Here is a 25,954-nt window from a genome sequence, read left to right as displayed (position 1 = left end):
AGGAAGAAAAGGAAAAAGAAGAAATTGAAAAACAAAAGAAAGTAAAAAGTGAAGCTGAAAAGAAGAAGGAAAAAGGAAAAGGGAAGCTGGAAGAAATAGTAAAAGAAGAGAGGAAATCAGAAGAGAAAGAAGAGGAAAAGGAGTCAGCAAAGGCTGAAGAAGAGGAAGAAGAAACACAAGAAGAGGAATTAGAAAAGGAAAGCTCTGTAGAAAAAGGAGAAACAGAAAAGGAGAGCACTGAAGAGAAAGAAGAATCAGAAAAAGAAACAGGAAAGAAAGAAGAGCCGGAGAAATCAGAAAAAGGGAAGAAAGTGATGCTGAAACTGAAAAAATTGAAATTAGTGATGAAAAAAAGACTACTGAGGGCAAGGCAGTGCAAGAATCTGAGTTATTGTCAGCTCAACGTAGTAGGGATGCTATGCTAAAAAGAATAGAAGAGGATCTAATAGCAGAACATAACAGGGAACTTGATGAGGGGATTCAACAGTGCAAGACTGTGATTGAACAAAATCAGTCTCTCATCAAGATTCTGGAAAGGATGAAAGATGTAAATGCCAAGAAGTTAGCTACTCTAAAGGTGAAAGGAACACCTTACGTTCCCTCCTCAGAGAAGCCAAAGAATGTGAAGTATACTGCTGGCAAGCACTGAACACATGGAAGAAAGCCTCCACTACATCCATCTTCTAAAAGGACAGAAAGCTCTTTTGAAACTACTCTAGCTTAGCCTTTAAGGAGTTCTAAAAGACTTAGAATTGGTCCTAAGCCTCTTTGATCTGTCTCTTATATATCTTGAACAAGTTTCTTTTGCTTTATCTTCGTAGGATTATATTTTGTGGAACTGTTTATTTTTTTATTATTTTTGCTGAGATTTTGTCTAACCCTTTTTATATGATGACAAAAAGGGGGAGAACAGGTATTTTGGTGGTATTTTGAACATTGTTGGTACGTACTTGGCAACCAAAGTACTGATATATAGTGGTTATCTGTGTGCTAATAGTTTCTAAGTTGTATGTTTACAGATTATCATTTTCTATATGGTCTATGATGTTGAGCTACATGATAAGCTATGTGGTTTTAGAACTTAGATTCATTCTAATAACTGTTTTGCAGGTTGAATGTGAGTTCTTTTGCTCTATGTGTAAATATTAGCTTTTATTCTTTTGCTCTGATCATATATTTTGTTTATTAGAACTTAGAACATCTTGTCAATATCTGCTAGTTCTAATATATATATACATGCTCTGATTATTAGAACTTAGAAGTTCTTGCCTATTTTTTTGTGTTAGTTCTAAAATCATTTTCTAAAAAGGCCTCCCTAGTTCTAATTTTCATAAAACAGTTTTATTGCATCTATTCAGGAGGAGCAAACTACATGTTCTAAATTGTTTTATATTAAAAATCTTTTGGCATATTTAGAACTTATATGCATAAAATTCAGGGGGAGCACATGTTTTTGCTTGCTAAATTTATTGGTTTTGTCATCATCAAAAAGGGGGAGATTGTTAGCTCAAGGGTCAAATCTCGGATTTTGATGATTAATACAAAACAAATAAATTTAAATTATGCTATTTGTGCTAATTTTATTTTATGCAGAATTTCTTTGGAAAGAAAATCATACAAGGCAAATCTTACTTTGAGTGTGAAGAATTCGAAGACCTAGTAGCTAGGTATTTAGGAATACTTTGTAGGATAGAGAGAAATTCTATATATGAGCACAAAAATCCTTTTATCTCTCAAAAATATTTTTCGGAAAATTAGTTTTCTTAAAAATAATTTATTTTCAAAAATATTCCTTCAAATCGAAAAGATTTATTTTCCTAAAACTAAAGAGATTTTCTTCTCTAATGTTTTTGGTAATAAAATCATTTACTTTTTCGGAAATATATTTTGAAAGATCTAAGGTGTTTTAAAGTTATTCGCTTACCTTAAAATGAAAGGGAAATCTCTTTCGGTTTTGGTAAGTGCATCTTTCCGCAAATAATTTCTCCTCAAAATAAATGCTGTCGAAGATCTTTTCTAAAGGGAAGTGAAAATCGGGTTTTATTCTCTTACCAAAAAGGGATAAAACAATTTTTGGTAACAAAGATTTTTAACATCTTCAAAAATTAGGAAAGAAGATATTCTGATCTCTTTCCAAAAGGTGACAGCTCTTCTGTTTCCTATATAAAGGAACATTCATGCCTTAAACATTTGGTGAAGTCAGAGTATTTGTTTTAAGAGCTCTCTCTCTCATTGAACGAATCCTTTTCTCTCAAAACTTACTCTACCCCCATTTTCTTTTCATCTCTACACTTAACGTTTTCAATATTTAAAGTGAAAAGAATTTTTACAATTACTTTTGAAAAACAATTCTGTGTTCTAATCGATCTTCTAATCTGATAAAATTGTTTTTCCTGTGCTTATATAGGCGTTTCTTTCTGTCTATTTAGAATCTGTATTCTATAGTAGACAGGCTCTTTATTTGTGAAACTTTTGAGTGTAATAGCTTAGGTTAGAAGCTATTGAGATAGAGGTTATCAAGCGACCTTCTCCATGTGTGGGATTGTAATGTCTTGAATCGAGTTTTCTGTACTCTACCAAAAACAGAAAGGGTTGAGGTTAACTAGAACCTTTGGAAAATCTAGTGGGACAAAAGGGTAGATCTAGGTTTTTGATCTATTGCCTTGTGCTGTTGGTTTGTCTCTTACCCTTTAAAAGAGATAACTTAGTGGAGGATCTCAAGATGCGTCTTGGGGAGTGGATGTAGGCGAGTTAGTGCCGAACCACTATAACTCTCGGTGTTAATCTCTTTATTTCTGGAGTTTGGTTGATACCGTCTCTTTTACACTCTTGTTTAATTTTAGAAACGCTGAAATTGTTAATAATTCAGATGTTCTAAAACAGCAATAAGTTTCATCTATCCTGAACATTAGAACTCTGGTATTCTAATATAGTGAATATACAATGTTCTAACTGTTGTTCTATTTCCAGTATAATTCACTGTTTGGGTTTCTATTTTGTTTTCTAAACTTTATGAGGATGCTCTAATCTTGATAGCTCTCCATCGTAAAGTTGTTCTAATTTTTTATTAAAGCTCTGTAAAGAAGTTCTAAACTTAATAACTATCTTTCACTTTGCTTTATATATGGTTTTGCAAACTTTATGAGGAAGTTCTAAGTTCAATAACTTTCCTTCATAAAGAAGCTCTGATATTGTACAAGTCAGTGTGAAGCTGTTCTAATCAATAGCTGCACTTTGCACAGACTTTCTATATTTGAAATTAGAACATTGTGAGGAGATTCTAATTCATATTCTACTCTCACAAAGTTCTGTGTATGTTTTTCCGCTGTGCTTAGAATTCTAATTTCTGTTTAGAATTTCTAAAATTTATTTCAGTTTTTAGAAAACCCAATTCACCCCCCCCCCTCTTGGGTTGTGCCATATATATTCGGGACCCACAGGCTGCCGCTGACATAGCTACCTTTACCCGACTGAGACAGGAGACTCGTCTCTTCCAATTTCTAGCTGGCCTTGATGCTCGTTATGATGCTGTTAAACGAGATATTCTAAAAGAAGAACCCTTACCCTCAGTAGAAGCCACTAATGCTACTGTCCGGCGAGAGTCGGCCAGATCGAACATTCTGAACGGGCAAAGGAGAGTGACGGCGATTTATCATCATCAGTTATAGAAGCTGGATTCGTGACAAAGGGACACGGATCTAGTGGTCCGGCATTGAAAGGGCAGAAATCACGGTTAGAATAGGCCAAAAAACCAGTGAGCTCATCCTCTGGAGAACGGATTGACAAATCGAAACTGTATTGCACACACTATGGCATGCAAAAGCACACCAAGGAGACATGTTTCAAGCTTGTCGGCTACCCGGATTGGTGGGAAGACAACCACAAACACCCGACCGGAAATAAATCCACCAACGGTAAGGCTGCTGCCGCTGTGGGCATCTCGGTGGTCCTAGTATCAGAGCACCATGAAGTATCCAATCAGTCATTTGGGTCATGGGTCATAGTATCTGTTGCCGCACAATCAAGTATCCAATCAGTCATTTATTCCATCTCGGAGGTCACCAACAGCGGCAGAGGCAACTCTGAGGTAGGAATCGGTAAGGAAGGTAACGGGCAGCAGGGGTTTGTGGCGGTCGGCGTAGGGGCAATAGCCACCGTCCTGAACCAGACGGCGCAAAGAGGTAACGGGTTTGAGAATTTCTCAAACCCTTTGTTTAGCAACCCAAATGATATTGGTAATTTACAGATTGATCCTTATTTTTTTTTTAGTGGAAAATAGAAAAGTCTTTGGGACTTGAGAAACAATGAAATGGGCCCTCAAATTTTTCAAAAATTAAACTTTGACCCCCAAAATATTCCCAAAGCCTAAAAACCACCCAAGGCCTTTATAGTGAATCACAATATGGAAAAAATGACTGATTGGATACTTGATTGTGCGGCAATAGATACTATGACCCATGACCCAAAAGATAGAATTAAACCGTCCTTGTCCTAGAAAACTCATATCCAGACTGCGAATGGGGGTTTGTCAGTGGTCAAAGGAGTAGGGTCCATTGAAATTTCTCCAAAACTAAAATTATCCAATTGTCTCTATGTTCCATCATTGTCCTGTAAACTACTGTCTGTTAGTCATGTTACTAATGAACTCAATTGTCTGGTCTTACTATACCCGAATTTTTGCCTTTTGCAGGACATTCATACGCAGGAGATAATTGGGCGTGGCACTAAGCACGATAGTCTATACTCTGTGAATGAGGTGGCTCACCAAGGAACTACCATGCTAACTCGCGAGACAGTTGACCGACAGATCTGGTTATGGCATCGTCGTTTAGGTCACCCATCCTCTAGTTATCTTCAGCTTTTATTTCCTGCATTATTTAAAAATATTGATCCTCATATTCCTTGTGAGACATGTATTTTGGCAAAGAGTCATCGTGTTTTATTTCGCCCAAGTAATACTCGGGTCAACTCTGTGTTTTCTTTAGTAAATTCTAATGTGTGGGGTCCTGTCCCACGTTCCAATAATAGTCGATTTCAATATTTTGTGCTATTTATTGATGATTGTACTCGTATGACTTGAGTCTATTTCTTAAAACATAAGTCTGAAGTGTCAGATAAGTTTGTTGATTTTTACAATTTGGTTCAAACCCAGTTTAATCGTAAAATTCAGATTCTGAGATCAGATAATGGTGGCGAATACATCAACCAGACCATGAAAACTTTTTTCCGAAAGAATGGGTTAGTTCATCAAACCACTTGCCCAAATACCCCCCAACAAAATGGTGTTGCAGAACGTAAGAACCGTATTATCCTAGAAATGACACGAGCCTTCATGCTTGAATCAAAAGTCCCTAAAACTTTTTGGCCTGAGGCTGTTGCAACCGCCACTTATCTTCTCAATCGCTTGCCCACTAAAATCCTTAATCTAAGTACACCCCTTCAAACCCTAGCCACATATATAGATATTCCCAATCCTTTGACCCTACCACTGCACATTTTTGGATGCTCTATTTTTATCCACATTCCGAAGACAGAATGCTCAAAATTAGATCCTTGTGCCATCAAATGTGTTTTTTTAGGTTATGCTGTTAATCAAAAAAGATATCGATGTTATAATCCTATCACTCGTCACATCTATGTCACCATGGATTGTGATTTTATAGAGTCTGAGTTTTACTATTCTAGCCAACCTAGTGGTCAGGGGGAGAATAATAGCAGTGACCACCTAGGTTGGTTACATGGTTCTGCCTTACTAGATACTGTCCCAGATACTATCCCAAAAGAGGTTGGTTACATGGTTCTGCCTTGCTAGATACTATCCCAGATACTATCCCAAAAGAGCAAGTAAGTAGGACCACCGAGCCAACTTTTGATAATATAGGATAGACCAATGAGCCAGATGCACCAACCAATGATGCTCCTCCGTTTGATGTCCAACAAGAGGTAAATGATCCTCAAACTCAAATAGAATCTGAACATATTTCCACTATGAGTGATTCTGATCATGACAACTTAGTTTCTGAGATAGCAGCTGAAGGGACAAGGGGATACGTTCTACCACCCAGAAGTAATCGAGGTGTGCCTCCGAAACGGTTTTCACCAGAACATGTTCCTCGAGCATCAAGGTACCCAATGGGAAATATGGTCAGGGGAAGTCTCTCCAAAGTGGTAAGAGTGTTCACTACAACACTCTATACAGAACAGATCCCGAGAATAGTACAAGAGGCCCAACAGAAAAGGGAGTGATGGCTGGCAATGGAGGTGGAAATGGATGCACTTGAAAAAAATGGAACTTGGGAAAAGTGTCAGCTTCCTCTAGGAAAACGTCTGGTGGGCTGCAAATGGGTCTTTACGATAAAACACAAGGCTGATGGAACAGTGGAGAGGTATAAGGCTCGATTGGTAGCAAAAGGATATACACAGACGTATGGAATTGACTACTCAGAGACTTTTTCACCAGTGGCTAAGATTGATACTATCAGAGTTCTATTTTCTGTAGCAGCTAATCAGGATTGGCTGCTACACCAATTTGATGTGAAGAACGCGTTCCTTCATGGTGATCTAAAGGAGGAAGTGTACATGGAGCCCCCACTAGGATTTACAGATAATTTTTAGGAAAAATGAAGTATGTTGTCTGAAGAAAGCCTTATATGGGCTAAAATAATCTCCATGGGCTTGGTTCGGAAGATTCACAGTGGCCATGAAGCGATATGGGTACAAACAAAGCAACTCAGATCATACATTGTTTCTCAAGAAACGAGGAAATCTTATAACCTGCCTGATAATATACGTGGATGACATGATAATAACTAGAAGCGACACAGAAGAGATTATGCAGCTTAGGAGAAATCTATTCACAAAATTTGAGATGAAAGATCTAGGAGGACTGAAGTACTTCCTTGGCATTGAAGTGTTGAGATCAAATAAAGGAGTGTTTATTTCTCAGAAAAAGTACGTCCTAGACTTATTAGCTGAAACAGGCTTAGTGGATTGTAAGCCCGTGGATACTCCAATGATAGTGAACCATGGTCTTCAGATAGTAGAGGAAGCGGAGTTGGCTGACCGATAGAGATATCAGCGTTTGGTTGGAAAGCTAATTTATCTTTCACATATTAGACCAGATATAGCCTATGCGGTAGGAGTTGTGAGTCAATTCATGCATAGACCGCAAGTGGATCATATGGAAGCAGTATTGAGAATTGTACGATATTTGAAGGGAACACCGGGAAGGGGAATTTTGTTCAAACGAAATGGCCACCTAAACATTGAAGGCTATACTGATGCAGATTGGGCAGGAAACCCTGTTGACAGAAGATCAACTTCAGGGTATTTTAACTTAGTCGGAGGAAATTTGGTGACTCGGAGGAGAAAGAAGTAGAAGGTTGTGGCTTTGTCTAGTGCCGAAGCAGAATTGGGGGAATTGCAAAAGGACTAGCTGAGATATTATGGATTAAGAAACTAATGACTGAAGTAGGGTTCGCGCCCCCACTTCCGTGCCAGTTAAAATGTGATAATAAGGCAGCAATAAGCATCTTTGAAAATCTAATACAACATGATAGAACCAAGCACGTTGAGGTGGACAGACATTTTATTAAGGAAAAGGTTGAAGGAGGTATAATTGATCTCCCTTTCATTAGATCAGAGGACCAGCTAGCAGATATTTTAACAAAGGCAATAACTGGACGGACATTCAACTCAGTATTATGCAAGTTGGGTATTGGTGATCCCACTACTCAACTTGAGGGGGAGTGTTAGCAAGACAGATTAGGCACAAAATTAGGAGATAATTAGGCAGAAAATATATTTCATTAATTGTAATAATTGTGTAGATTCTTACAATGTATAGACTAGATAATATCCTATAATAGAGGTGATTTGTATACAAAAAGTAAGATGAATAACAAGTTTTTCCTATCTAATATATAGTGCATGCAAGAATTGGTAAATATGTAGGATTGGATTTTCTATGCACAATTTGATATTGGGAATATTTTAATAGTGAAATGAACTACAAAAGCATAGCATGTGTTAGTTTAAACATTAGAAAATACTAAGTACAAGATGTGATTTTTGGCTATTAAACAAACTCATAGCTGTTAGTGCCATGAATACTTATAGTTTATTACTATGACAGTAGCAGTAGGTTGTTGGGGTAATAAATTTATGTCCTTATGTTGAGTTTGTGTTTAGGCTAATAAAGTACATTGTGAGTTATAACATGAGTGACTATTTTAACGCATATTATACCATAACTATTGGACCCGCTTTATCTAATTATACTGCAATTACACCTTTACCATCTTTAACCATATGTATTCTAAGAATTGAACAGTTTTATTCATTATTTGAATGTGTAAATAATTTTCTGTCTTGTTGCATTAATTGCATTAATGAAATAGGTTCTCACTTGAAATATGGGTCGGTGGTAAAATGAATAATGGTAAGAACATTAACTACATTTGGTGAAGGGTTTTGAAAGACTGGAATACACAGAGGTATTCTCAACAGATGTCTTACCTAGACATTGCTAGTGTTATAAGGGAGTTTGGATATGGTGAAATGCAAACAATAAGTTACTTTGTACCACAGGGAAACTGGAGATCTCTAGAGATTTGCAAGACTGATGAGGAACCTTATGTGTATGATAATGCAATGGATGAAGCAGATATTGATTGGCTAATTCAGGCCATGGAAAAGAGGGGACTCCTAGTAGATGAAGATGAGCCTTCTTCACACCAAAATGAGGTAGAAGAAGTACCTTTAGAGAATGAGGTAGAAGAAGTACCTCATATAATAGATGAAGATTTGCCTCCTTTGTAGCATGTAGTCACAAAAGAGGAATATGTGATTATTGAAGAAATGGAGAATGGTGCATCAGTTGATGATTTCTTTAATGTTAACATAGAAGGCAATAATGTTGAGTACCAAAATGCAGAAGAAGACAGTGATACCAGTTCAGTAGCATTATCTGACAAGGATAGTAAGGAATTTTTGATTGCCAAGGAGAATAAAAAGTTGAAAAATATTATAGTAATGGGCTAGGTTTATTGCTAGATGGAGTACAGTCAAGGCCTCTAAACAAAGAAGAAGGAGTATGCTTAGAAGAAGAGAAACCCTCTAATGTAGAACACTCAAGCACACACAACATGTGATCATAACTTGCTAGAATTTTTTGTTGGTATGATCTTTACTAGTAAAGAACAACTTAAATTAGCAGTGCAAAAGTTTGCACTTCTAAAGGGTTTCAATCTTGGATGGAGGAAAAGTGAAGGTAAAAATGTAGATAGCAGATGTTAAGATGTAAGTTGAGACTTTATAGGAGCACTGGCGGTAAGGATAACTCTTGGGTGATTAGGTCATATGATAGCAACTTTACTTGAATAAATCAATAAAGGGGAGAAACTCTGCCTGGAAGTATTAAGATCAATAATAAATTTTACTTGAATAAAGAAAACAAATCTAATATTATAAATTAGAGTTGAATTTAAGCTACATCATATCCCTAGTACAAAGATTTAGTTCGACATAGTAAATAAATTAAACTCAATTAAACTTGTAAATAATCCCATATTGAAAAGTAAATAAGAAGAGAGTTTAGAAATAAAAACTAGTCAACGACAGGTGATAGGTGTCATTTTTACAGTATTTTTAAGATAAGTTTTATTTGGAATTTTAGTAAATTTTATCACTTTAACTAATTTTTACTCCGTTTTAATTATGATTTTGTTCAAAGCTTCCTTGGATCATAATCCATTTGATCTTAAAGAAATTTGCAAGGTTTTGGCACAGAAAAGAACATTATAAAGCAAAACACTTAGGCTCTAGGACGCCCAGCCTTTGCACATTAGCACGCCCGTGCCGAACTTAAAGGAAATCAAGTGGAGACTCAGACTCTAGCATGGCTAGCCCGTGCCTAAAGGACCTGAGGGCATGCTTGCCTAAGCACGCCCGTGATGCATTTTATCTTAGAAAAGTCAAAGCCTAGCACGCCCTTCCTGAGCTATGGCGCACGCCCGTGCCACGAATACTTCTGGGCTTGTTACAGAGCACGGCCTGTGCTGAATCATTCAAAGAACTCAGACTCTGGCACGCCCAAGCCGTGCCATGGAGCACACCCGTGCTACGAATGTAAAGTTGTCTTGAATTAAAAATGCAAGCCAGTCTTTATAACTTACATGGGCCCGCCTCAGTTATTTTCCTGACGTGCAAAACAAGAACTAAGCCTATTTAGGAAGAAAGAAAAGTCCTAATTAAGAAGAAATCCAAGCCTAAACAGTTTATGATCTCCAAAGAAGATTTCGTACTAAATAAGGATTCTATTTCCTAAACAGAATCAGATTTTCTCCCAGGAGATCTATATAAAGAGAGGGACCATTCATTGTAGAGATATCTCTTGATCTATTATTTTTCTACATAGTTCTCTCTCTCAAAGACTTCAAGCATCCAAGATTTGTGCCAAGATTCAAGGAAGTCATCCGCGTATCAATTGCCTAGTTCTTATTTCTAAACTCTTAATCTTGTTTTATTTTTCATTATTCACATTGATTATGAAGTTTGATTCAAGTATTATTGAGTTTTATTTAATTACTATGTCGAACTAAATCCTCATACTAGGGATTTGATGTAGCTTAAATTCTTTTCCAATTTATAAAATTAGATTTGTTTTTCTTTGTTCAAAGTATAATTTATTATTGCAATTAATGCTTCCAGGCAGAGTTTTTCCCCTGGATTGATTTATTTCATTAATCACTATCGGGAGAAGGGTTTTTGATATGAACAGGGTAATAAATTACATGAGAATAATAACTTGATGCTGAAGCTATATGGTTTGACTCATGGGGGGTTTTCATAAGTTAATGACCTTAGATTATGAATTCACAAAACAAACCATAAAACTTAATGATTTAATTCATGTTTGATTGCACTATTGGAAGATAGGTAATTAGACAGGATTAGAATAGTTAACAATACATCGGAAGAGCTTGTTAGTGATTTTAGGGTTGTTTCCCCTACTTGAACAATTAAAATTGATTGACAAACTAATAAAATAAATTGGATAGAGTTAAGTGAAATCAAAATCCCTAGTAGTTCACAAATCCTTGATTTCTTTCCACCTAAATATTGTTGCTTGATTTATTTCTGTTTTATTTTTTTTAGAAGTTATTTTTACAACAAATCTCTCTTATTGCCGTTTAAATAATAATAGGTTAACACAATTTTGATACTTCATATACAATTCCTGAGGAGACGATACTCTACTTACTTTATATTACTTGCTACGATTTCGTATACTTTCAAAAAATCACTGCTAACAGGCTTGAGCGGCTTCCTTGGAACTTGACAGTAACTTGAATACTTGAGTCTTAAAGAGAGAAACTACATAGAGTAGAGAACAACAGAACAAAAGATTTAAGATCCAAGATAATCGAATTGTTGTAGTCATCTCTATTTATATAGACTTCGTAGGGTGTCTTTGAACCCGAATATGAAACTAGTAGGCCTAATTAGGAAGAAATATTGTATGATTAGGAAACTGATTTAATATTGTATTTCTTCTCAAATTAGGAGTATTCTTTAATCAAATAGGGCTGAAATTCAGACAAGGCAGGTCTTCTATTATTTTCATGCAGCTCCATGCATAAGACACACCCAGGCTTCAATTCTACATGGGCTAAATAATTAAACTCGACCCACTTAAATTTTAGCTTTCTTGGAGACATAACCATGTACTTTACTGGCTTAGCCATGTTGAGCTTTTATCTTCAATTTTTACCTCCAACATTCTTTGGTGCAAATTTTAGCTATTTTCCTGCTAAAAACCCTTTAAAACAAGCTTAGAAAAAATCAAGGAAGCTTTATTAAAAACATAAATAATGTAATTAAAAATTAATCAAAGTAATTAAAAATTATAAAAATTCTAATAAAAACTATAATAAACATACTATAGAAATAAGACCTATCAAAATTCCCGAAACTTAAACCATTGCTTGTCCTCAAGCAATAAAATTAAAAACAAAATAAGAACAAAAATATAAACTAAACAATCTAACAAAGCTAGCTTAATATGGTTGGTGATAATTATTCACAATCTCAAAAATATCAATAATCTCCTAACATGAGAATAAACTAAATGCTTCCTAAGTTAATTATTTCCTTGCAAAGATTTAATTTTCAACAAAATGCATTCTTCAATTTAAACATGAGTTTGTAAGGTCTTCAACACTAATAATTGATCAAACTATGACAAATAAAATATAAATTTTCACAAAATATTAACCTTTAAACAAGATGATATAAATTCAACATTCCCAAAATTAATCATTCTTTCTCCACAATTAAAATGCACATAATTAAAAAGATCAGAAGATCTTTTATCATAGTTGTAATGGGATTTAGGTGTGTTATTTGGTTAACAAAGAAAAGGGACAAAAAGGACAAAAAAAGAGTACAAATAATGTATAATAACAAGATTTAATTATATTAAAACATATATTCTTATTGTAAAGAGAGTTTAAACTTTAAAATCTTTGACTAGCCTAATATTGGAGTTATTTTGACAAGGTTTCTTTTTATAATAGCATTTTGACAGCTTCTTCTTCCTTGCTTGAATTCTCCAAACTTGAATTTTTGATTATTTTCATTTTTTTTTTCTTCATGGGGTGTTTTTCTTTTGAACTCCACTTGCTAGTATAATTAGATTCTCTCTTTCTTTGATTTTTTTTTTCCTCTTATGTCTTAATATAATTACTTATTATACATTAATGTACTTAGGGAAAGGTTTTGCAATTTGGTTTAGTGGCTACGTTTAATAAAGGGTAAACAAGAAAAATTTTGCAAGCTTCAAAGGATTGCAAAAGTCATAATTCAACTCGGGTGGTCTAAGTTAAAATATGAGTTTAAAACAAAGAATGCTAGATCATCTCTTGCTAAATGTGAGCATTTAAAGTTTTATCTCAAAGAAAATTCTAATTTGTTCCAAGAATACCAATGTTAAGTAAATTTTGATCAAAGCATATATATTTACCATAAAAATCTTAAAAAGTGGTGTTTATGACCTTAACAACAAATGCTTAAATCAAAGAATTATATTAAGTTAAAATCAAAATCAAAGTTTAAAAACAAATAGCTTTCAAAAATAACTCAATTTATCTCAAGTTGTTAACCAGGTACAATACTCCTATTTTGAAGCCTATGTTACCAAATAGGTTTATTGATGAACAAGCTTTGAGTATAGTACGACTTAGAGATGCTGTAATTGAGCCTTTAAAAAGGATAGGGTGGGAAAGCTTTATTAATATGAAAGATAATGTGTATGCCCCTTTAACTCTAGAATTTTTTTAGCATTTATTTTTCATACATATACCCTGGTGTGGACCAAATTGAATCCCATATTAAATTCCAATTAAGTGAAAGGTAGTATCAACTTACAACCATATTATTAGGTTTCTTACTGAGAATGCTAGTAAGTTTGTGCCTTTTAACTTTAGTGAAGTTGATGCATGTGAGGCTTTTACTGTCTCACGCAAGTATAATTCTAAGAGTTCTAAGGCCACTAGTTTCCGAAATCCTGCTTACCGTTATTATTCACACATTTTTTGCTCGAACAATTTTTAGGAGAAAGGAGAGTGATGGTGTTGTAGGGATTTATGAGCTATATTTTCTGTGGGCTATTGAGAATAGTATTAGGCTTAATGTTGGCTATCGGCTGGGTTCAAGATAGAAGAAGGTAGCAAAGGGAAACACATTTAGTATAGTGATGGGGAGTTTTGTCACTAGGATTGGGGGTTTTTTTGTGTGTTTAGCCCTGAGAGAACCACTAAAAGAAAAGAAAAGGATGAAGAGGGTAAAGAGTTTGTGAAGATATCTATGAGTTGTAAAGCTGATGAAACATGAGCAGTCTTAATGAATCCACAAAGCAACTGATTCCACACTATATGGCAGTCAATATCGATATGTTTAGTCTATTCGTGAAAGACCGGATTTGCAGCTATATGCAAAGCTGCTTTATTATCACAATACAATGGAATAGGAAGATGTAAAGGGAGCCGCAAGTCTTTAAGGTTATATGAAATCCATTGTAATCATATACAGTTGAGGCCATGCTACGATACTCTGCTTCTGCGGAGGACTTACTCATAGTAGGTTATTTTCTTTTTATTTCCATGAGATGAGTGATGATCCAAGAAAAACACAATAACTAGTTAAAGATCATCTGGTCACAAGGCAAGTAGCCCAATTGGCATCACAATAGGCCATTAGATGTAAATCATTAGAATGAGGAAAGAATAAGCCTCTAGCTGGAAATCCTTTTTAAGTACTTAAGCAAATGAAGTGCAACCTTTAAATGACCTTTACAAGGCCTTTGCATATACTGACTTAATTGTTGGACACCATATGTGACGTCTGGCTTTGTAAGACTTAAGTACAACAATTTGCCCACAATCCTTCGAAATTGATCAGGTTATTCAAGGGATGCTCCCATATCAGCCTCAAGCTTAAGCCCTTGAATTAAAGGAGTTTGAATAGGAGCAGCATGATTTAAACCAAATAAATTTTCTTTATGAAACATACATTCCCATATCAAACCTAGCTATTTCAATCCCCCAAGAAGTATTTAGCATAGCCGATATCTTTGATTGTGAATTTAGAATGAAGGAATTATTTAACTCCAATAATAAGCTCTTCATTTGGTCCAGTTAGTAAGACATCATCAACATACACCAAAGGGCTAAAAGGTTAGCTCCTTCACCCATTGTAAACAAACAATGATCATGAGTGGATTGATGAAAACCATAGGATTTTAAGGTAGTAGTGAATTCTTTATTCCATTGCCTACCTACCTGTTTCAACTCGTAGAGAGATTTATGCAACCAATAAACTTGGCCAGGTTTGGCAACTGAATAACCCTCTGGTGGACTCATATATATCTCCTCATCAATAAAATCATGCAAATAAGCATTATTTATATCAAGTTGATGTAAAGGCCATACCTTTGCATTAGCTATTGCAAGTAGAAGTCTAACTGTGACCAATTTTGCAACCGGAGAGTATGTGTCATTGTAATCAAGGCCAAGGAGCTGGTTGTAGTCCTTGGCTACCAATCTACCTTTATATTTGTCAAAAGAACCATCTGAGTTGTACTTAACTTGAAAAACCCATTTATTAACTATAGGTTTCTTACCATGAGGTAGATCAGTAAGGGACTAAGTATTGCTTTTTTCCAAAGCTTCAAGCTCCTTTTGCATAGCTTGACCCCAATTGGCATCTTGCTTGGCCTGTTGATAAGTACTTGGTTCATAGATTTTTTACACCTAGGCTTGAAACACCAAATAGGATTCAGAGAAAGATAAAGAATGTGGATATTGAAGAGGTTCATTAGTACCTGCAGAAGTAGCTGAGTTAACAGATATATTGCTATTGTGTGTGACATTGGCCACAAAATCACTCAGCCAAGAGGGTTTATGTGTAGGTCTAGTGCTTTTGCATAATAAAGGTGATGGATGAGATGGTGTTTCTAGAAGTGGTTATGGCAATGTGAATGAATTATTAAGTGAATCTGTAGTAGGTAAAAGTGGAGGAGCATCTGAATTAACTATTGGATAGTTAATTGTATTATTTGGAAAATGTAAAGGGTATGAGTTATGTGACATATCTACAGTACTTTGAGCAGGGTCTAGTGATATGATAGAGGCTGGTGGTGTAGTGGTGTGTACTGGCGATATGGGTAAAAGAATGTCTTCATTGGTTTGAGTAAAGGAAGGTTGCTCAATGTCTTGGGTTATAAGGTCAATACATGCAGGTAAGGTAAAGGTGGTTACTGACTGTTGGTTGCTTAAATGGAAGGGAAATACTGTTTCTTGAAATTTTACATCTCGAGATATGAAATCTTTTTGGTACACGGGTTGTAGAGCTTGTACCCTTCATATTGTGGTGGATAACCAAGTAAAACACTAGTTATGGCATGTTCATCAAATTTATTTCTAAATGATTGGGTATTGGTAGGCAAAGCCAAACAACCCACTGTGATTAAATATGAAATGTCTGAGGCATATCCATATAATAACTCAAAAGGAGTTCTCCAATCCAAAACCTCAGTGGTAATCTATTTAATATGTGAGTAGCTGTCAATAATATTTCAGACAAAAAAACCCCTTGGAAATTTTGCTTGTAATATCAAGGCTCTACTAATCTGTAATAAGGTTTTATGTCTCCTTTCTACCACACCATTTTGTTGTGGTGAATAGGTGTATGTTCTTTGATGGGATATACCTTTCTCATGGAAAAATTCTCTACGCTTGCTGTTTACAAACACTGATCCATTATTTGATCTTACGTTCTTAATGGATGTTTTAAAATGATTTCGGATAAGCTGTGCAAAATGAGTTAAGGCTATTAAAACTTATGATTTTGAAGTGATCATGTACACCCAAGTGTACTTACTATGGTCATCCACAAGTGTCAACATATGCTTAGCACCAGTAATAGAAACCATATGGGCCCCAAACATCCACATGTACTACTTCAAACACTTCTTTTACATGATGATCAATAGAAGAAAAAGGTAGTCTTTGTTGTTTGGCAAGAGGACACATGTTGCAATTAAAATCTTTTATAATAGTATAAGGCACACCTTTCAAATGATTCATTCTTACAGGTGAACAATGTCCTAGCCTATTGTGCCATAACAACGATAAGTGGTGATCGCGGTTTACACAAATATGGTATACTGTACTTGGCTTATTTGAATGAAATGAATTTGAGTTGAGGTAATATAGGCCATTTGCCACGCTTCCAATAGCAATAGTCTCCTTACTCAGCAAATCCTCCAAGATACATTCGTCAAGTAAAGAATTAACTGAAATCAAGCATGTTTTGGCTAGAGTATTCACAGAAATCAGATTACATCTAAATTTGAGTACAAAAAGTGTATTGAACAAAGTGATTCTACGATGTAAGGTTATGTCTCCAATAGGTGTCATAATTTGAATTGAGCCATCTGGTAATTTAACTATTTTGGGTTTCTGTAATTTAGTTAAGGTGTGAACAAGGTTGGGTCATTGGTCATGTGATCTGTAGCCCCTATATCAACAATCCAATTTCCCTTATACTTACTAGTAGTACCAACAGATAAACAAATGGATTCATTACCTGCAAGACCCGAGCTATGACTAACATTGGCTGCTTCATCAGTGATATGTTGTACAGCTTTGCCCTTTAGTGCTTTTAACAATTCCCGCTGCACTATTCTTGAAATGTTCTCATATGAGCTCTCAATATTCTCAGAAAATTTGGAAGGGATAATGTCAAGAGGTGTATCTTCTGACTGATTCACAACATTAGCTTGAGATTTATCCCTTTTTTGTTGGTACTCATTGAACCAATCAGGATAGCCATGCAGTTTAATGCAGATATCCTTTGTGTCGCCCATTCTTACAATATTCACAATACCTCTCATCCCTCTTCTTTTGAAAATTTCTTGAATCTCTAGTAGTACCCCTCCTATGATTGTTATTTCTCTGTACATTCATAGCTGAAGTTGTCTCGCTGGACTCATTAAACATAGAGTGGACTTCCTTTTGTTTCTCGACGCTCATTATCATTGAATAAGCCTTATTGACATTAGGAAAGTGTCCATCAATAGAATTTGATTTTTAATGTGTTCATACTATTCATTCAGCCCCATTAAAAATTGAATGAGCCTATCTTCATTCTCCATGTCCATCAAAATTTTGGAAACACCATAATCGCAGGTTGGCAATTGTCTAAGGCAATACAATTCATCCCAAAACTTCTTGAGTTTTGTAAAATAAACCATAATAGACATGTTTCCCAGTTTAAAGTTTGTTGTATCGTGCTAAATTTGGTAAAGCAATGGTCCATTGCTCTCTCCAAAATGCTGTAACAACTCATTCCAGAGATCAAAAGCACTAGTAGTATAAAGAAATGCCTCAACAATTTCCTTAGAAATTGAATTGAGCATCTAGGATATAACCATGCTATCAACACGTAACCATTTCTCATAGTAAGGAGAATTAGGATATGGTTTAGGGATTTTACTATTGATGAATCACAGTTTATCCTTGGCTTTGAGAGCAATCACCATAGATCGGCTCCAAGGAAGATAGTTCATGCCGTTGAGAGGCACGCTCACCAAAGTCAGATTGGGATGGTCTACGGTCATGAGACCCAAAGCAGCTTCGTATTCATTTGCAGTAACCATTAAGGATGATTTTCAAGAAAACGTGAAAAAAGAATCGAAGAAGAACAATCGCAAGAGAAATATGAAGCAATTCAAATGAGCTCAGATTCAAGCTCTGATACCATGAACATATTCAATGGAAGATATAGCAGAAAAATGATTCTCAGTATATTAATAATGACGGTTATAAAATTCTATTATCTGAGCTCAAGGAGGATGGAACCTTTTATATACAGCTATTGTTATTTTAGAATTTTCTCCTAAATTGTTAAGTCCCAACATATGAGCTATGTGTTTGACGCCACGTCATTACAAGCTTACCAAAAATAAATTAAAACTAACCATAACAGTGATATAATTTACAAGTTAGAGAGCGAAATTGAAAATGTTTCCGCAAATTGAGAGATAAGAGAGGACCTGGGCTTTGCCTGAGGTAGGTTGGAATTGATGAAGAGGAGAAATTATGTGGGTTATGTTAACATATAAACGCAGCGTTTTATAACTTATCTGTGGTTGCTTGCTTTTAACTCTAGCTGTTTTGGTGGGATTCATGTATAATATTATTTTATTTATTTGTAAAGGACATATTTAAATTAGGAATTCAATTATTACAAAAGTTAGAAATTGGAATGTACAGGAGGTTAATTTAAAAATAGTGTGCAATTATATCTAAATGTAAACTTGACCGTATTTTTAATGGTTTACTCAAAAGAAAATAAGGAGATAAAAAAACAAATTAGTATGGTATTTTTAGTAATACAGATATCTGTGAACAAAAACAAAAATACTCATACATCAAGATCTAATCTTTAGCCAACAAACAACAACCGAAAAGAAAGAACTAAACGCAATCAAAACTTTCGAAAGAAAAAAAAAAAAAGAGAACTAATTTTATTAAATGATCCCACAAATAAATATGTACATTAACCCAAAACAGATTGCACATTAACATTATTGTCTTGTATAAACAATTGCTATGAAGCTCATCAACATTAATCTAACCTATAATCCCATGCCTGCAAAAACTTCCTTTAAACTTCACAGATTGGGCTTCTGTTTGAGTTCATGTTTGAAGCATTAGAGGTTGAATTAGCATGGAAAGCAGATTGTCTTGAAGACCCTTCAAGCAATTTTAAGGAAAGAGAAGGGGCCAATAGAGTGTCCTACCTTCTGCCGACAAGTGCAATTTCACATCTTGCACTTCATCAGGTGGAAAGTAGTGGTTTTGCAGGAGATATTTCCTCTTTGGCTGGCATAAATGGATGTTTGATATAGGACAGAAAACGGAGTGGAGAGAGAGAGTATAGGATAGACAAATTAATTGTTCTGGTGAGATGAGAGAAAAATGAATCTGACACATCATAACTGAGGTGGCCAAAAACACGATTTTTAATTGACCCTGGCTAGCCATGTCACGTGTCCGACTATTTTTTCAGAAAGAGTCACTTTTGCGTTATATTAGTACCCTCCAACTTGAGGGACACGAGTGAAAATAAGCCATTCATAAGGGAAGGAGAAAGTTGTTCCTTGAGAAAGATGATGCCTCTCACTTGTATTGTCCAACATCACTCCGTATTTCCACCTCCTGTGCACCCTTAACTTTTGCTTTCATCCATAAAATATTTCAAGTCATAATTTAAACACCTCAACGATTAGTGTCACAATGTTTTTCTATCAAAGTTCAGTTGTTAAATAACATTTTCAGCCCACCAATACGGATTTGTAACATTTTTTTCACCATATTTTAACACATCCATAGAGAAGAGAGACCCATTTTCAAGTAGTATCTACTTCGACATAGATCCAGTTCACAGCCACCCATTTTGGGTTTGACGTGGGAGGAGCTTGTTCTCCTCGTTTCTTTTTGAGCATGAGGAGAAATTTAATGAGTTTCTGCCCAAGCGTCACGTATGCACTCAAGTTAATGGAATGTAATATCATCAAAAGCATTTCTCTAATGTAAGATAATACATAAACAAGAAATACGTTTGATTAGATTGTACTACATTTTATTTCATTGCTCAACTGATCAAACGGAGCCTTACTATTAAAATAAGCTGAGCTTTTTAGCTATTATTAACATTTCAATCTAGACAGCAATTTACACAGCACTTTCAACAGCAAGAGAGTTCAATTGGTCACTAATAAAGCTGGGCTCTATTTAACAAAATAGAACTTTTAAGGATCTAGTGATGCTAGAAGGGCTATCTATCTACAGGCATATTGCACTCGGTTTCAATTTACCAATTTATAGAAAACAATTCCTACGAAGCAAAAATCTCAACCAAGCAATAACCTGAAATACAATGGCTGCTGTCGTGCTACAACAAGAGTAGAAGAAAGACATCCCTATAAAGGAGCAGTAATTATTTATACACTGAGCAAACCATATAGAAATGCATCAATCATCATAAATCTGAAGAAATATGACCACCTACTAAATTAGAAACTTAAAATTAAGAATAAATTTACAACAGTCACAAAAAAGAAGCTTTAACATGAATCTATTCATAACCAATGCACAAACAGTTTTGAGTGAGCAGACTCCATGAGCTCCTTTTAAATTGAAGTCCATAATGAACCTTATCTACAAAACAATCAGTAACTTTATGCATACAAAAACATGACTCGCCAATACAACTAGAAAATAAACCATATTTGAAAAAAAAAAAATGCCTAAATTTATCCAAAAGTAAGCTTTTGGATCGATTTTAACAGAAATTCCCAAGTACCCATTTCCACCTTAAAGGCCAAAGTGGTTTCCTAAGTGAAAATTCTTAAAATCGATTAAAAAGATCAATTTTTAGGTATATTGTACATCGCAATCAAGTTGAGGCAATTTGATCGGTATTCCATGCCAATAAGAGGAGAACTACATAATAGACATCCACATGGAAAATCAAATTAAAAGAGGAAGAAGATATGCTAGCAAAGCCATTCTCTCTTGCTTCATTAATAGCTTAGCTTAAAGTTTCTGCCAAAAAAGGAAAAGTATAGCTTAAAGTTTCTCATCCACAATCATACACAACATATAATCATCATTTGCAGTTGACATAAAATAAATAAAATAATCAGATTTCCAGATAATAACGAATGTGTCTCTAAGCTTCTCCAATAATAGCCACTTCCAGATAATAACGTATGTGTCCCTAAGCTTCTCCAATAAACCCACAACCCACTTCTGATCGAGAACAGCTAAAATCAACAATGGATGAAGGAAAAGAATATACGCAACCGACACTGGGTTATCTCTACCAAGCAATAACAGCTCATGCATCATTAATATAACAACAAGGGCCTCATGTACCAGTTCATCAAGTTGAGAAAAGCAAAATTCAAAACCAATATACAACTTGTGCTGATTCTAATTAAAAAAGTTTGAGGCAAGTAATAGAAGGCAGTTTTTCCATTTCTTTTTTCATGGTAAAATTTATCATTGAAGGACAGATAGGTTCCATACCATTCTTGACTGAAAGTTGAAACCCAAACATAAGAACCCCAAGGCCCCCATTCCTCCTAAGAATAAAAATCTAACCCATCATATGAAAAATTACAAAAAAAGGATCGAAGAAAAAAAAAAACTAATAACAACAGCAATAACAATAGCAACAAAAGGGGAAAACCAAAATCAAAATAAATCATGAGATAATAATATATTTTGAAAAAAAAAAAAGGGGGGGTGGGGGGTGGGGGAAGAAAAATAAAAATAAAAAAACTACGAAGAAAGAGGTCGTGGGGGAGGCAACAGTTGATGTAGACTTTGATTCACCTCTCTATTCCTTAATATAAAAGGATGATTTAATAGCTGAACTGCCGTCCATCTCCTAGCCGGTTCCCTCTGCAGACAACAAGAAATAAAATGGTGGAAATCCCTGGAAGCGGTGGGTGGTGCTTCCGGTGGCTGTGACATACAAATGGCACACATCAAGCTAGCCCAATCGCCTTGTCTTCCAACAGCAAAAGGAAATCTCCCTAAATAAAATTCCAATATACTAACCCCTAAACTCCAAATATCCCCTGCATATCCATCATATTGCCCATGATTCAAGTCTGTGTTAATCCTTTCAGGACTCATATAAGCAATAGTTCCAACAGATGAATCGCAAGGATCCATTGTCTGTGCCAAAATCCTACTTACCCCAAAATCTGCAATTTTCACATTCTTTTTCGAATCAATTAACAGATTCGAAGGCTTTATATCTCTATGCACTATTTTCCTTCGATGAAGATAAGCAATACCACTCAAGATTTGACGGGCAACATCCGATAGGCGGGCCTCATGCCCGATACGGGCCCCTTCTAGAGATCCGCCGTCCATGAATTCTAATAAAACTTGGATCTCACCGCCATGTTCGTAAAATTCATGGCATCTCACCACGTTAGGATGGTTGACGCCGCGGAGAATATCGATCTCGCGGCAGATCTGGTTCCGAACAGAATCCTCGTGGTGGTTTCCATATATCACTTTTAGGGCGAAGAGCCTACCCGTAGGACGGTGGACCACTTTGTAGACGGTACCGCCACTGCCGTTCCCTATTCGGTTGATTCGATCCAGGTCAGAAAAGCTTAGTTGTCGAGTTTGAGTTTGTTGATGACTTGTTGATGGAGCGGAGCTAGATGTTGGAGGCAGAGGTAAAGGGACAGCTAGTTTGGGGTCTCGTTGCGGTAAGGGTAGCGTCAAGTCCGGCCGCCTTCGCGGACGGCTTCGATTACCGTTGGCGTTGGCGTTGGCGTTGCCAGTGGCCATAGCTGGTGGTGGCTGAATCGGTTTCATGACTGGGTAAAGATTTGAATGAATCTGATCAACAGTTTCTAGGGTTGTTTTAATTTGGGGGTCAACAATGATGAATGATGATCATCGCCGTCTAATAGGGCTGTTTGATTTCTTCTTCTTAGGAAAAATACAAGCCATAGAAAGAAAGAAAGAAAATAGGAAGAAAGTTCTTGGAAGTGAGAGGAGAGGAGAAAGAAAGCAGAAGGAAAATATTGAGGGAGAAAATAGAGAGCTAATATGATCTGTGACTGCCCTTTTTGTAATATGAGAGACAGAGAAATAAACCACTCAAAAATATTATAAAAAAAATAAAAACAAATGAAGTTCATTTTGAGGAGAGAGATTTTAAGGGTATACAGAAAGAAACACGCGCTTTGTTTATGTGTGAACTACAAACATTAACAGACGATATATCGACATTATGGTTTGGTGGGTATAGTTAAGGATCTTCATCAAAATGCCTAAATCTCAAAAAACCAAATCAAATTCATTCGAATCCATTTAAAGCCGCAATCTTAAAAAATTGATGCTTAATTTAGTTTTATAAAATTTAAAATCAAACTTTTTATTTGGTTTATAATTTTTATATCAAAATCGCCGAGACCGAAACATATCATCATATATATTATATTATATGTGAGCAAATATTATTTTTTTATAATTTTTAATAGTAAATATAAAAATAAATGAAAATTTAAATTTTATATTTAATTAACATCTTATTTAACATATAACTTTTTTAAACCATACTAAGAATAAAATATAAAAAATTTAATTTAAAAATTTTCAATAGCTACTTAAAATTATGTATATTTTTATTTGCATAGTTTATAATTATGTATATTTTATAGCTTAGTTTGTATTAATTCATTTCTTATATTTAGTATAATGTTAATTTCTTTTTTTCTTATTAATTAGATAAGTACGGAAGTCTAATTTATTTTCTTTCAAGCCATCCAAATCGCATACTAAACCGAACCAAGTCAAAATGCAATAAAGATTTAATTTAGCTTGAAATTTGAATAATTTAATTTGGTTTTAATTTTTCCAAACTATCATTTTAGATTTGATTTAATTATTATATTCAAATCGAACTAAATCAATCCACCAACAATCCTAGATATAGTATATCTACGATTTTATAATAGTCAATTTTGATTTAAAGTTCTATTTGACAACAGCTTTTCACAAAACATTTATGCTTTGACTTGATTGACACTTTAATTATTATTTATAATGTTCAGTATTATAGCGTTTTTAAAGTTTGAGGGAATATATTATTAACACAATTAAAAACTAATTTGCTTTTAGAACTTTCGATTTTAATTTTTAGTAAGAATGAAATCAAAATCGAATTGCAGTTATGTGATTTTGAAATTAAAAGTTATGATTTTCTATAAAAAATCAAACCATGTTTTTCTTTGCCTTTTTTAAATTTTTTCTTGAAATTGTTTTTTTGTAGTCTGTTACCATAATAAAACAATAGTAAGTAGTATTATTAAAAAAAGATTAACAAAATTTAATAAAAAAATCTTCAATTTTATTTAAAATTTATAACAAAAATAGAAAATAAATTTAAGCTTTTTTTATGATGTTTGGTCTTACAATCTTAAACCAAACCAAATTAGCGATTCTATTATAAAAATTGAGAAACCGAAACATAATCATAATACACAAATGTTAATTACGAGTTAATAATTTCGATTTAAACTCAGTTTGATTCTCAATTTAAAAATAATCGGTGATCATGGAAGCAGACCGGGTAAAGCTGCACGCGCCTGAGCGGTGACTCACGGGTAAGGGTAAGGCATACACATTGGTCATGTCGTGAGCTATACATTGGGTTTGTTGTGTTGTGATTTCTCAAACTATTTATGTAATGTCACACTTCCTTTCTCACGTTGACATTTTATGAGCATTGAAACAAGTTTTTCTCTTTGTATAATATTATTATGTGCATTAAACCTTAATTCTTTCTTTAGCATGTCAAAGTATAATTAGTCGTGGAGTCTTAATATTTTTTTCTTTCTTTAATGTTTTATTTTTATTCTAACTTCTTATATACAATTTTTAATAATATCATTGATATTATTAATTTCATTAAGTATTAGAAAAATAGAAATCTAAAGTTTTATTACTTTGAAAAGTATTAATAATATTATTAATTTATTAGTTATTTGAAAAAGAAACAAGGCTCAGCAACAACCACAGTATGACCTCCTCTTTATATAAAACTCCATTATACAATTTATACAATAGAATCTTGACTTGATCAACGAGAAATGATTCAACAACAAATAGGAGAATGATGGTCAAAACAGTTACTAATATATATATATATATATATATTAATATCGAGGGAGTGTGATTCCAACCTAGATCTATTGCTAGACCTATATGCACTTACTACTAAACTATACTTTGGTGTGCTAGATAGTTACTAATATGAACAATAAAGTTGTTAGTATTATATAATGTGCTTGCCATGCATTACATTGATGCGGAAACAAAACTATGTTGTCTATGCCTACACATTACCTAAATACCATATAGTAGATATGCAAGCTCAATATATAAATTTATCCATGTACTTTATCCGAAAAATCTTGTGGCACCCTTAATTTTTAGTTTGATATGTTGAACATTTCAACTTATAAAAATTATACTTATTAAATTTTTTAACTTGCAAAAATTATTCTATTGAACGCTCGAACTTGTAAAATTCGATCGATTAAATACTTATTGGATAATTGAAAACTGTGAAAATTATTATTCTAAAAATTATACTAGTCACACATCAAGTGAATATTTTGCACAATTAAATTCAAAAATAACTCAAAATTATTATTACTAGTATGGATAAGAGTACAATGTTACCAAAATTCATAACTTCAGGAGGCATAATAGATCCCTCACAAAGTTTAGGGTACCACAAAACATGTTGTAACACGTGATTTATAACAGCTTCGACAAAATCAAAT

At 34.5% G+C, this 25,954-nt stretch overlaps 1 protein-coding gene across 1 annotated transcript; it reads right to left on the bottom strand.

The window, feature by feature from the left end:
• Positions 1–21,587: 21,587 nt before the first annotated feature.
• LOC105643741 (mitogen-activated protein kinase kinase 5) lies at positions 21,588–23,237 on the bottom strand. The gene has a single exon (XM_012228939.4). It carries the CDS (start codon positions 22,971–22,973, stop codon positions 21,915–21,917), a length of 1,059 nt encoding a protein of 352 aa, XP_012084329.1. The 5' UTR covers positions 22,974–23,237; the 3' UTR covers positions 21,588–21,914.
• Between the last annotated feature and the right edge of the window lie 2,717 nt (positions 23,238–25,954).

Source organism: Jatropha curcas, chromosome 10, assembly GCF_041381405.1.
Source record: "Jatropha curcas cultivar XTBG-Jc1 chromosome 10, XTBG_Jcur_1.0, whole genome shotgun sequence".
Taxonomy (NCBI): domain Eukaryota; kingdom Viridiplantae; phylum Streptophyta; class Magnoliopsida; order Malpighiales; family Euphorbiaceae; genus Jatropha; species Jatropha curcas.
The sequence above is the reverse complement of the archived record's forward strand: the minus strand, read 5'-3'. Positions and strand labels throughout refer to the sequence as shown.

Bases quoted from the DNA above. Each gene is read 5' to 3' on its own strand.
- LOC105643741 (XM_012228939.4), bottom strand. From the start codon at position 22,973: ATGAAACCGATTCAGCCACCACCAGCTATGGCCACTGGCAACGCCAAC.